The sequence below is a fragment of the Meriones unguiculatus genome, chromosome 6 (genome assembly GCF_030254825.1).
Source record: "Meriones unguiculatus strain TT.TT164.6M chromosome 6, Bangor_MerUng_6.1, whole genome shotgun sequence".
In the NCBI taxonomy this organism is placed as follows: Eukaryota; Metazoa; Chordata; class Mammalia; order Rodentia; family Muridae; genus Meriones; species Meriones unguiculatus.
The window spans coordinates 31,317,582-31,330,788 of record NC_083354.1 but is presented as its reverse complement, the minus strand read 5'-3'; the positions used below and the strand labels follow the sequence as shown (position 1 = coordinate 31,330,788).

Below are 13,207 nucleotides of genomic sequence, written 5' to 3'. Positions count from 1 at the left end.
ACACGTAGGCAGACACTAATAACATAATCCTAAAAACATTAACCATCAAAGCAATGTTTCCTAAAATTTATCCACATGGGTTTCTGTCGAGGGTCACGGCGCATATGTCTGTCCAATGTGTATAGACAGAGACTCAAACCCAAACCCTTCCTTTCCCTAAACACTGAGAGACCACTGCATGGCTGCGTGGACCCTATCTTTTTTGCACTCTTCCTCCAGCACGGGAGTTGCCAGCCCTTCTGGCTGTGTGCACACCCCTGGCCATGCGGCTTCCTGTGGCTCAGGCTTTACGCTGCGGCTGGGCTACCCACCGCAGGCCCCCTCCCTGTAAGCGCCCCTTAGCACTGGTTGTGGTGGCCCAATGCTACGGTGTACAGGAAGCATTCAGGGATGAATGCTGCTGTCGAAGCATGGGCCGCCCCAGGGTCCCCGCTTTCCTTCAGTTGTGCCACTATTGGCAGCAACCTGAAGCAGCCTGGGGAGGCCTGAGGGTGGCTCATGCACCTAGTGGTGACCCTGAGAGTTGAAATCCTGGCAGGTCATTTTCAGCTTGGTTCCAGGATTCTCTCCTGCCGACCATTCTGCCCCAACCTCCACCCATTGCCTACCTCCCCTTAAAAAACCCCGAGTTCCAAGCATCAGGCTTCCAGGGGCCAGAGCTCTCAGAGGTCCAGGGACTCCTTGGCCACCACCAGCCTCCAGTTACCAGTGAGGCCAGCAAGAACCTGCAGTCGAGATGCCAATCCCAGTGCAGACCCCCTAGTCTGGCCCCGTTGTGACCAGCCCCAGGGCCGCAAAGGACTGTCTGCGCCCAGGCAGTGCCCAGTACTAGTACCTTACTCCGGCCCCTTGAAGGAGGGTCTGCTCGTTGTTAATGACCTTCCTTGGTGAATGGATTTCCTTCCAAACCGCCTTTGGGCATTGCGCCCAAAGCAACTGGAGAGGCGCCAGTGGCAGGCTTGTCTTCCTGAGGTTTCACAGAGCAGAGGGACAGTGTGGGGAGTCCTTGACTGGCCTGGGCCTCATGGGCTGCACCCTCACACCTTACAGGCGTGATTGGGGCGCCTCTGAGCCTAGCCCTGGTGCTAAACCCAGCAGGGCTGGCAAGGGACTCTTTCCTTCCCAATCCCAGGGCCCTCGCTCCAGGCAGCTGCTGCTGGCCAGAAGTGGGTAGGGCTTTTATTGTGAAAGGGGCCTCCCCCTCCCGAGCTTTCTGGGGACTGGGGAGGCTGGGCTGCACCACTAGACTGGGATTTTGCAAACTCTGGAGAGGTCCCCAGCCATTGGCGGCAGCTTGCAGCAGGGCCTGGGACCCAGGCGTGGAGCATCCTCCTGTGTTGCCCCTTCCCCGGGATCTGGCGGCGGGAAAGGTGTGGACCACAGCCTGGGCAACCCAGGCTCCAGGGATGAGCCTTCCGGAGGCTGACCCCCGGGACTGCCGGAGTACACGCAGGCACATGGTAGGAGCTGTGGGACCGGGCAGTGGGTCCAGGCGGAGCCAGGGCAGGCGTGGGACCGGGCAGTGGGTCCAGGCGGGAGCCAGGGCAGGTGTGGGACCGGGCAGTGGGTCCAGGGGGAGCAGGGCAGGCGGCCTCGAAGGCGTGCAGGGGCTGCACACCAGGCCACGGTTACCCTCAAGCTTCTCATGGGGCCTCAGCGACTTTCATTTCTGCCCAGAATTTGGGATAACAAGTGCCCTCGGAAGAGGGTAGTGACACAGGAGTCTGGTCAAGGACCCCACGCATGGTAGCTGAGCAGTCACCTCAGCGCAACACCTGGAGGAGAGGAGAGGACTCCCCTGAGCACCCAGGGATAATGATGGAGGAGAGCCATTGAAGTCATGCCCTCCCTCCCAGAATGCATGAATGCCACGTGTTCTGTGCTTAGTGGTGCATTGGCGTTGTAGAAGATGCCGTGCATCACCTGTACTGCAGAGGTCCTGATGGCCGCCCTTCCCTCTCCCTGCCTGACCGGGAGCCCAGGCATCTGAGGAGTCCAGGCTCTGAGGACTGGATTGTTTTCCAGCCTCACAGGCACCAAGAGAGAAAAACAAGACTTTAGAAACCCTCAGGGCAGACTGACATGCTCTCTGCTTCTACTAGAAAACCTACAGCCCAGGGTTCCAGGATGTGAGTGAGCATGTGTGTGTGTGGGGGCAGCTGGAGTGTCTCTTTGTTGGCTTCATGACTCCCTGCTGAGAAATCCCTTTCTCTCCAGGTTTTGGGGGGCAGGTAGGAGCTCCCAGAGATGCCTCTTGGGAAGCTGACCCATGGACGGGGACTCAGAAGAAATTCTTTGTAGGAAGTAGTCAAATGGGAGCAGTTTCTGGTGCAGACGTGAGGGCCAGACGTGGAGGCCTGAGCAGTGGGCGCTGGGTGTCAGGGACCCTGAGGCCTGTTTGCTCCTGGCCTCTCCTCAGGCCTCACACGTTTTCTGCAAAGCTCCCAAAGAGCGGGGACTCTGAAGTCTGAGAGGAGGCATGGCTGCAGGTGCAGGTGTCAGCCGAGGTTCTGCGGGGTTCTGGTTTAGGAGCAAGCCTGCTGTCCAGAAAGTCTGGACCACGGCCGTGCGGTCCGAGGGTGTCACGGCACACCCTGTTGCGGGCCACTTTTAGGAGTGTATTTGTTCTTCCTCTGTGTGGTGGCAAATGCCTTCACCCACTCGTCCCTGCTGCTGTCTTGCTCGGGTTTCTGATGCCAGCTCAGCCACCTGGCTCCCCGCTCCTGGCTTCAGGCCTAGCTAGCCACCCTGCTGTGGAGCGGGCGATACCTGCAGCCATGGCAGCCTTCAGCCCACTGCCCTGCTGCTGGCCATGGACTTGGGTTTCTCTTAAGTGGCACTGGAAGGGGCTGTGTCACACGCTGTTGACTTGTGGGCAGTTTTTGTTTGGCTTTGGAAGGTGTTTGCTTGCAATGAGCAAATATCGTCTTCCAGTACCATCCAGAGAATTCAAATCTTCCAGTCTTGGCTGGGACAGCAGGCTTGTGGCTTTGTGCTTAGGAGCCAAGTTGGGGAGTGATTTTTCCAGAAATGCCATCAGCCAAGAACTGGCTAACAACTGTGGACGGGCTGGGGCTAGGGAGCAACAAGGAGAGGGAGAGATGGAGATGTGTTACACTAGCTCTGAGGAGAGCCTTTCCTTGTGAGCTGGCCTGGGAGTGTGTCCTGGCTGCTTGAGAGGGTGCTGTGAGCGGGGTTCTGGCTGTGGCACAGGAGCTCTGAGATGGCTTTTCTCAGTGGCGCTGCCCCTTGCCAGAGCATGCTGCTTCCTGCTGGTGTGACGGCTGAATGGTGGTTGGTCCTGTTCATGGGTTCCTCACAGGTACAGGTTGAGTCTTGTGGCCTGGCTGAGGAGACTGTCAACAGGAGAAACCTGATTGACTCTGTCCCACCACACCGTGCGGGGAAGTTTCTGGCAGGAAATAAAGGTTGGCCTGGTTGCTAGGCATGCTTGGTGACATCTGAACTAGCGTAAGAAGCCTCTGCAGGCTGCGTGCTGCAGTACCGGAGTGAGAATCCCAAGACACACAGGACCCTCCTCCTCCCCTCCCCGAAGGAGAGGAAGGACTCTGGCCTGGAGCTCACAGGAAAACTAGCAGCCAAAAGGAAAGAGAGGAGCAGGAGACAGTGTGTGTGTGTGGGGGGGGACGGTGTCAAGAGCCAGGGGCATGGTTTCCGTGAAGCCCAGAACACGTGTGCTCCGTGGCAGTCCTTGTTAGAGACGTGTCCGTGTCTGTGATGGTCTGCATGGAGTGGGCCACAGCCTCGGGCCAGCTGTCTCCTGGGCTGCCGTTTCTGGAGTTCTCCTTCTGTCTGTCTGTGCTTTCCCTGTAAGATTCAGAACGCCGTTGACATTTTTAATGTAGGGTTGAGGCGCGATTCTGACAGACTTGCTCCTTTAAATCTTGCTGACTTGGTTTTCAGGCATTTCCCTTTGCAGTAGCTCTTTTCTCGCTGCTGTGATAGAATGCCTGACAACAAGGCAGGTGAGGAAGGAAGGTTTATGTGACAGACGGTTTGAGGGTACAGACCAGCGAGGCAGGGAAAGCATGGCAGGAGCTTCAGGCCACACACAGCCAAGAATTGCTGAGACGATGCTGGTGGCCAGCTTGCTTGCTTGCTTTTTCCTCATCCAAGAGCCCCGGGCCCTGGGACAGTGCTGCCCATATTCAGGTGGGTCTCCCTCCTCAGTGAGACATTTCTGAAAACTCCACAGACACCCCCAAGAGATGTGCCTGTTAGTGACTGTGTCCCAGCCCAGTCACCTTGACAATGAAGATGAAGCAGTAGGCCCACCTGTGTTTGAAAAGCTCTTGCCACCTTTCTCTTCTTTAAGCAATTCCCCCTTGTGTGGAATCCTGCCTGTTTCTGGGTCTCTAACTCTCTGGCAGTGATTGGCGGGAAAGCAGCCGCAGAAGGGCTGGCAGCCCAGCTCACAGCCAGCTGTCCTGATGCCAAGGTGCAAGAGGGCCAGAGTGGGGTTCAGGCTGAGGGAGGCAGTGGTTGGAGCTTCCTGAATTCTGGGCCCAGTGGGAGCCGAGTCTGTGAGCCATCTGAGGGCTGGAGGCTGCAGTGACTGCTCAGGGGCCACGTGGGGCACAGTCAGCTTCCAGGACAGGGTGGCTCTGTTTCCACAGTGTGTGCTGCCTGGGCCCTGTGGCCACCACAGAGCCGCTCCGTGGGCATCTCCGGAGCTTCCCTTGGCCTCTGCACAGCAGACTTTCTGCAGGCATTGGTCCAGTTGGCCCCACGGGTCAGCCAGCGCACTTCTCCCCAGACCGTACTTTAGACAAAGGTGCTATTGTGTCCTTTCTTTCAGAAACACCGGTTAAATTTCCCCCTCTCCCCTGGGCGCAGGCATGGCTGGCTGAGGGCATTAGACCCTGTCTGTCACCTCCCTGGGACTCAGGAGAGTTCCTGGCTACTCTGTCATACTTGCTGCCCTTTGTGGTGATGGGTTTAGACTCTCGCAATCCCGGCCTTGCTGTAGTTTGAAATCACGAAGGGCTCAGAAGGTGGGTTCTGACTGAGACTACATTCAAACTCTGCCCACCGCCTGAGGCTAGTCTGTGAACGAGTAACCCTTAGCCTCAGTTTTCCTTTCGGGTCACAGTGTCTGCTGGTAGGGTTGAGCACACTGCGCCGTAGACAGTGGGACGCTCCTCTCACTGCCTGTGAGCACACAGCCACACCCAGGGGTTGGGGGCAGGGAAGTTGTCCTTAACAGCAAAGGAGGCCTGAATTTGGCCTCTGGGGCTGGCTTGCCATGGGTTCTTCCAGGCACCAGGTGGAGTAAGCATCGAAATCCTTCGCTTGAAGCTCCCAGGAAGAAGGGCTTGGACTAGAGAGGACTGCCTTGATATCAGCCCTGCAGTCTTTCCTCATAACGGTAAACTAGGGAGAACAGGCCCAAAGGGTTAGGAGGAACACTTAGTTCAGGGCTGCTGGCCCATGGGGGCCCAGGCACAGAGGTCAGGAGCCCTGAGATTGGCTGAAACGTTAACACCTTTATTTCTACAGAACTCTGACTAGCTCTAGCATTTATTTGATAATGAATGTGGTTACCTGTTGCTTTGTCACCAAGAGAATACACTGACATTTTCTGTCGGGAGAGTGGAAACAAACTGTGAGGGACTGAGCACAGCTCTGAACACCCACTGGCTCGCTGTCCGTACTATGTCCACAGGGGACGGTGGACACATTTGTTTTATTAGCACATTTAATCAGCACAGTTGATTGTCACTGATTGCCTTTGTAACCCCTGCATCTTTGGTTTGTCTAAGAATCCCTCATCATGGCTTCACAGACCAAATCATCTCTAGCATTAGGAAGATTTAGACTGTGTCTGTGTTGTATCTGTCAGTCGGATCTGGTCATTGGGAGAATCAAAAGCCACTTAGCCTAAAAGAGTTCTTATACTGCCCTCCACCCCTGGGCCACTGGACATCAGTGATAAACATTCTGCCAGGATGGCTGGAACTCCAACTTCTGAGAGGTCTCAGCCACAGTTTCCGTCATTGTGGTGAGACAAGTGACCGTAAACAACTTGAGGAGGAAAGGATTGATTTTAGCTACAAGCTCCATGCCGCCGCCCATGGGTGAGGCAAGTGAGGGCAGTGACTCCAAACAGGGCAGCACCTGGAGCGGGGGCTGCTGCAGAGGCCACGGAGGGAGCTGCTGCAGAGGCCACGGAGGGAGCTGCTGCAGAGGCCACGGAGGGAGCTGCTGCAGAGGCCACGGAGGGAGCTGCTGCAGAGGCCATGGAGGGAGCTGGTGCAGAGGCCACGGAGGGGGCTGCTGCAGAGGCCACGGAGGGAGCTGCTGCAGAGGCCACGGAGGGAGCTGCTGCAGAGGCCACGGAGGGAGCTGCTGCAGAGGCCATGGAGGGTGCTGCTGCAGAGGCCATGGAGGGTGCTGCTCACTGGCTGGCTCAGCCACTTTTTATCCCTCTCAGGGGCACCGGCCAGGGGCGGCTCCACCCACAGTGGGCTAGGCCCTCTCCCTGGCCCTCCTCAATCACTAATTATGAAAAGCGCCCCAGGCTTATCTACAGGCCAGTGTGGTGGGGAGTGTCCTAGTCATTGTCCTGTTGCTGTGAGGAGACGCCATGACCATGGCGCCTCTTAGAAAGGAAAGCATTTAACAGTTCAGACATTAGTCCATGGTCACCGTGGTGGGGAGCATGGCAGCACACAGGTAGGCACAGTGCTGGAGAAGGACCTGAGAGTCCTCCATCCTTATCTCAGTGAGAGGGAGACAGACAGAAAGAGAAACAGAGAGAGACTGGGCATGGGCTTTTGAAACCTCACAGCCCACCCCCAGCGACATACTTCCTGGATTTTCTAACCCTATCAACTATCTAACCTATCCATAGCTGTGTCCCCACTGACTAAGCACCTAGCTACACGAGCCTCTGGGGCCATTCAAATTCAGAGCACCAGGGCACTCTCTCACTCGGGCCCCCTTCCTCCCAAGTGAGCTACGCTGCGTCACGTTGACGTGAAACTAGACAGCACAGAGACTGAGGAGTAACTACTGCTCTGAGTTCAAGGCCAGCCTTGGTTACATAGCAAGAGCCTGTCTCAAGCAAGCAAAACACAAAACACAAGTGCACCTAAAAACCAAACAAACAGCAAAAGCAAGAGTCTTCAAGCTCCTCCTGTGCAGTAGGCACCCGCTGGCCGTGGAGGGCCACTCCCTCCGCTGCAAGGGCAGACGTGCGGGGCTTTACTGTGTTGCATCATCACAGAATGTATAATTCTGCTGAAACACTGAGATGTCAAGATTCCCTACTCATCATCTTACCGAATCCTTAATCCTTTAGGTGCTTAGGCTATGGTGATTGTGCTCATTTTAAAGCTCAGTAGATAGAGACTCACAAAGCCTGATGACCAGCCAAGTTCTGCTGATCCAAGGGGAACCACAGCCAGTGTCACCTTTTCCAACATCGTCAACCATCAGATACACAAGCCATCTCTTCCCGCGTAATCAGTTAGATTCAGCTTTTCCCATACCAAGCTCCTCAGACCTTGTTCCAGAAAAACTGCCATTCTTTACAGTCAGACATGGCTTAAGCTCAGATTATATATTTCCCTAATTTAATCCTCTCCTTGATTGGTGAAATGCTGTTGATGACTACCAGACTATGTAAATGTCTCTCTCTCTTTTTTCTTTTGGTCTGGACTTGTGCAAAAACTTTCTCTCCTCCTCTCCTTTCCCTCTTTTCCCCTCCTCTTCCCTCTCCTCTTTACCCCTCTCCATCACACATTCCTCCTCTCCCCTCCTCCCCCCTCTCTCATTTTTTTTTTTTTTTTTTTTTTTTTTTGAGGCCGGCCCTGGACTCTCCCCCTGACCCCGCCTCCTGAGTGATGGGGCAGCTGGAGCTTTGTCTAAGTGGTTAGGATGCTCACATCCTATATTCGTGTCTCCCAGAGTTGCCTGGCAGGACTTTGTGAGATATGCACGCTCTTGCCTCTGTGGTCTGACACTAGCTACCACTCAGAAGTGGCAAATGAGCTCTTACCGCGTGGCCAGTGCACCCGGAACCAAAATGCTGGTGTTGCTGACCTCAAGTGCAGATGGCCCCGCAGGGCCAGTGGTTCTTGCACTCACATTAGCTCTGGACTGATAGTTGTGCACTGATGGTCAGGGGACCAGGCTCAGAAAGGGAGAGGGCCCTGAAGAGAGGACAGATCTGTGTGCTTTTGTCTTCTCAAGGTTAGATGACCCCTTCTGATGAAGACACGTAGAGAAAATGAGATGTCAAAGGCAGAAAAGGCAGCTTAGTGTTGGGAGATGATGCGTGTTCTCATGTGTGTGCTGAGGCAGGCCATGGGGTCATGGTCAGGAGGAGCTCCTGTGAGCTGCAGCTATGAGGACACGGGCTCTAGTGTGTCAGTAGCTAACCCCTGCCCCTCCTAGGAAAGCTGAAAATATGCTTTTTTAATGGAATTCTCAACAGCAGCTCAGATTTATTTAAAATGCTTTATGCCAAATAGAACAGGCCTGCAGGCCAGGACAGAGCCTGGGCCTGGTTCACAGGCCTGGTGCAGGCCTGGGGAAATCCTTGCCACCTGCCGGAGGCCAGGGTGGCTTGGGAACAGGTCATCTGCTGCTGGGCATGCTCTCAGAGGAGGAGGGGTCTGTGACAGAGCCCAGCCGCGCCCCACTGCTGTATCTGGGCCTCCGAGCAGCCAGAGAGGACAAATGTCTGGGAGGCTGGGGCAGCAGCCACGTTACTGTTCAGAGGGTTCTGACTCTGCTTCCCCCTAGCTCCACCCCAGCATTGCAGAGCAAAACATGTGGCAGAGGAAATTTCTAACTAATGACAGGTCTGCCGTATTCCATCAGCCGTGGTGTTGCCGCACAGGTGCTCTTGTGAGCTGGGACACTATGATGCTAGAGCCGAGGCTGGGGGGAGGAGGCCCCCAGGGCCAGCCGGTCACTGAACCGCACTGTCCGCAGGCTGAGACTGGAGCCGGGCATCTGGCAGGCACCCTCCTCTCCTGAGCAGGCAGAGGCGCCACACGTCACCGCGGGAGGGCCCAGCTGCCGCCATGGAGGTGTTTCTGCAGTGGCTGAAGAATCATGGTCATGGCCAAAGTAACAGTGCCGGCAGCACCTGGGGGCACTGAGGTTGTACGGATGATAGGGAAGGGGGCCCTGGGAAGTCACAGGAAGGGGCCTCAGGGAGCACGGAGCCTCAGAGAGCACGAGGTTGAGGGAACATAGATCCTTAGGGAGCATGGAGCCTCAGGGAGCACGAGGTTGAGGGAACATAGGTCCTTAGGGAGCACTGGGCCACAGGGAGCACTTGGCAGCTTGTCACATGGCACCCACAGTCAGGAGGCTGAGAAAGGACAGGAAGGGGGATGAGCTATCAAACCTCAAGGCCCGTCTACCCCTGTGACCCTCTGTCAAGGCTTGCTAAAGGTCCCACACTCACGGGAAGGGCGCAGAGGTGACCCCACACTCATGGGAAGGGCGTGCAGGCCCGTTACATAATGTGATTCACTCGGTCCTCTATGGCCCTCTGTGAGCAGCAGTCCTGTTCTATTGGACACAGAGGCGGGCGGCTTCCACATGGCTCTCAGCCGTGGGCCAGGCCTGGACTGGAGTTCACTGGCTCCTCTGCAGCTCTGGGAGGAGGTGGCTGGTGGCCGTGGCATCTTCCCCCAGGACTGAGGGCATCCTGGTGAAGGCAGTGGTTGGCATTAGGGCAGAGCGGCTGTCCTCCCTGCCGTCCGCTCAGACACACTGCATGTGCTTGGATAGGCAGAGCTGGCAGCAGCGAGGCCTTGGCACGCAGCGACGGTCAGCTGAAGCTCCACCGAAGACTCTCCAGACCAGGCCACGTCACCATCCTGCCTTTCCACACGCGCTTCGTCACTTAGCTGTGTATTATCTTCAGAGGATTTTTTTTTTCCACTTTGATCAGAGCCTTTCTTTTCCCAGATCTTCATGTGTGTGGCCCTTCAGGGGACACTGTGGCCCTGCTCAGCCCCTCTCTCTGCACATCTGCCAACTCCCCCAGGTTTCCTGCAGCCAAAGAACCCCGACAGCAGGACACACACCCGCCCTCCTGGCCTGGCTCAGAAGGCGATTTATTTTTCCTGAGGATGTCCAGCCCTTGAAAACACAGATCATAAATTCAACTTGAAAACACCCCTCTCCCTTCCTTTCTCTCTTTCTCTCTCTCTCTCATTTTAGAAGAAGAAAAACACAAACAAATGTTCCCATGGACCCTTTTCTCTCATCTCTGATGTTGGGAAGTCTGTCCCCGCCAGCTCATTGGCCCTGATCTTCCTGCTCTCAGCTTAAAATAAGGATTGTGTGGTCCCTACCATGGAAAGGGGCAGTGAGAAGCTGATGCAGAAACCTCAGGGGTTTCTGCAGAAATGTGCACCCTGCCTGTTCAGCAGAATGGGCGGCACACCCTCAGATGGGGGCCACAGCTTCCGGTGGGAAGGAGCGGCAGGTTTTCCTTTCAAATTCTCTTTACTTTTTATTTTCTAAGGATCCCCTTTAGTCTCTCTGTGTGTGTGTATGTTTCGATGTGAGTGTGGGTTACCCATGGAGGCCGGAAGAGGAGAGCAGATGCTATGCAAGCTGGGTTGTGCGCAGCTGTGCGCTGCCTAGGGTGGGTGCTGGGAACTGAGCCTGGTCCGCCGGGAGAGCAGTGTGTGCTTCATTGGCCAGGCTTCTGCTCCGATCTTCTTAGCATGACTTGGACTTCCTGTGGACGCTTTATTTGTGTTTGTGTTTGAAACGGAAGTAGAGACCACGGAATGGAAAGGAACGTGTATGGAGGGGTCTGTTGTGAGGTGCGGCCATCAGCGTTCTGTGGTGGCGTCTCCAGAGAGGCCGGGATGGGCTTCGGTGAAGGCTAAGAAGCGTGCCAAGCTCTGCGGGGGGCGGGGGGAGCCCGCTAGGTGAGGCGGCCCGCTGGCCTGTCCCTCCTGCGCTGTCCGCCGCCACTGTTCTGTGTCTTGGAGCTGAAGACTTGCCCAGGTCTCACGCCATCTCTTTTACCCTGTCCGCAGGCGGCTTGGCTGCGGAGAAGGCTGCGGGGCCGGAAGCGGCCGGTGCTGGCGTCCTGCCTCTTGCTGGTCCTGTCTGCAGTGGCTGTCACCCACTTTCCCCCAGAGCATCCAGCTTCCACCCCAGGACGTGGTCCCAGGGAGCCTCGGGCGGAAACTGGCGTGCCTAACGCTGGTGCTCGGCAGACTCTGACCTGGAGGCAGCGGCTGGGGAAGCTCTGGGGGGGCCGGGCGTGGCCCAGAAATTCCACCGTGGTCTGTGCCGAGGAGCAAGTCCACGGAAGGCGAGTGGACAGAAACAGACACCCGCTGGGGGTCCGGAGAGATGTCACTGTGGCGGGAGAGAGGACGCTCAGCGCCCAGCATCCTGCGCTTCTTATGGAGGATGGGGCCAAAGAGGCAGGAGGGGCAGCCCTGGACCCACCTGGGCAGGACGGTCCCGTCCACGAGACACAGAGTAAGGCCGACCCCCAGGTTGCCCGGCTCTCGGGGAGCAGCCAGGCAGCTGTCCGGGCGCGGAGAGGGACGGCTGCACCGAGCGTCAGGCCCCAGCCGCGGGTGCCAGGAGCCAAGGACAGAGCCTTGAGCGGTGGGAAGGCTGGGGGCGCCTCAGAGTCTGTGGCTCATTGGTGGCCTGGCTCCGCGGGGGAGCTGCGGACGTCCGCGTGGTGCCGCACGGAGAGCGCGGGGCCGGCCAGCGCTGCGCCCTCGGGGCGGGCCCCACCGTGGTTCACCGAGCGTGACGTGCGGACTCTCGGGCTGCTGGCCCGCGGGGAGGTGGTGGGCAGCGCCAGGGTCCCTGCGCACGGGCAGGTGCTGCAGGTCGGACTGTCTGCCCGGCGGGGCACGCCGCCTCTCCGGCTCAGCCAGCTCTGCGCCCAGGGCCTCTGCGGCCTGATCAAGAGGCCCGGGGACCTGCACGAGGTCTTGTCCTTCCACGTGGACCGGGTGCTGGGACTCGGGCGGAGCCTGCCGGCCGTAGCCCGCAGCTTCCACAGCCCCCTGCTGCCCTACCGCTTCACGGATGGCAGCCCGAGGCCCGTCATCTGGTGGGCGCCCGACGTGCGGCACCTGGGAGACCCGGAGGAGGACCAGAACTCCCTGGCCTTGGGCTGGCTGCAGTACCAGGCCCTGCTGGCCCGGGGCTGCGGCTCCTCGTGCCTGGGCGTCCAGCACGCCGAGTGGGCACGTTTGGCACTCTTTGACTTCCTGCTGCAGGTAGGTGTGCCTAGGCAGTGGGGCGCAGGGCTGAGGAGTTAAGGGGTCCCAGGGGAAGGCCAGCTTTGCCCAGCAGGAATGCCTACTCCCCAGGGCTGGACTTTTGACCATCAACTGTAATCTCCCTGCCTGTTGTCCAGAGTGCCCTGGAGCAGGGCTTCTTAAACATTTTGCACTCGGGCTGGATAGGTCAATGGCTTGATTCCCGTGGGGCTCACAGCCATCTGAAACTGTAGCCCCAGGGGATCTGCGCCCTCTTTTGGCCTCACACACAGACAAACAAGCAGGCAAAACACCCAAACAACAACAGAAACCCAACCACTACCAACAAAAGAATTACATTTGGACCCTGTTTTACCCAAGAAATGTTTATGTTACCCTGGGTATATAGGAATGTAAAATAGGTATATAAATAAAACATTTACCGATAATAAATTATAAACAAATGTATTTTTGAAATATTTCAGGCATCTATAAAATCCTGCCACTTACCAGAGATGAATGCAGATCTGTATATAAATGGCAGCACACGCACATTTGTTTTTGAATGAAGAGTTAGGTGTTGGCTGAGAACATGATACAGCTGGATGTAGGGCACCTCAACACTCGTTTTTCATAGTTGATTGATACATTGATTTTGTAGTCATCAGTGTCAAGAACTCAGCGATGATAAATGAGCAGCACAAGAAGGCGTGCTGGGGCTGGGGAGAGAGGGCTCCGGCACGAGCACGTTTGCCGTCCGCGTGTAAGGGGCCCAGACACTGAAGGACCTGGCCGAGCAGTGCAGGCCGGAGTCCCAGACTGGGGAGGGGCCAGGCAGCCAGGGCTCAGTGCCTCCAGGCTCAGAAAGTGAGACAGACATACATTCACACATGTGCCCACTTTCATGGTGCTCCCACATGAGCATGTACACACACACACATCCACACATGCACGAACACACTCCTACA

At 56.8% G+C, this 13,207-nt stretch overlaps 1 protein-coding gene across 4 annotated transcripts in view; it reads left to right on the top strand.

The window, feature by feature from the left end:
* Gask1a (golgi associated kinase 1A) overlaps positions 1-13,207 on the top strand; it is a 44,571-nt gene that overhangs the window by 21,524 nt on the left and 9,840 nt on the right. For 3 of the 4 annotated variants that reach the window (XM_060385021.1, XM_060385020.1, XM_060385019.1), the window contains one exon: positions 11,043-12,257. In XM_060385021.1, the coding sequence (XP_060241004.1) occupies positions 11,043-12,257 (1,215 nt within the window). Of the gene's footprint in view, positions 1-1,088; positions 1,461-11,042; positions 12,258-13,207 lie in introns of those variants that run through there. The other variant, XM_021647416.2, reaches the window with a different exon arrangement.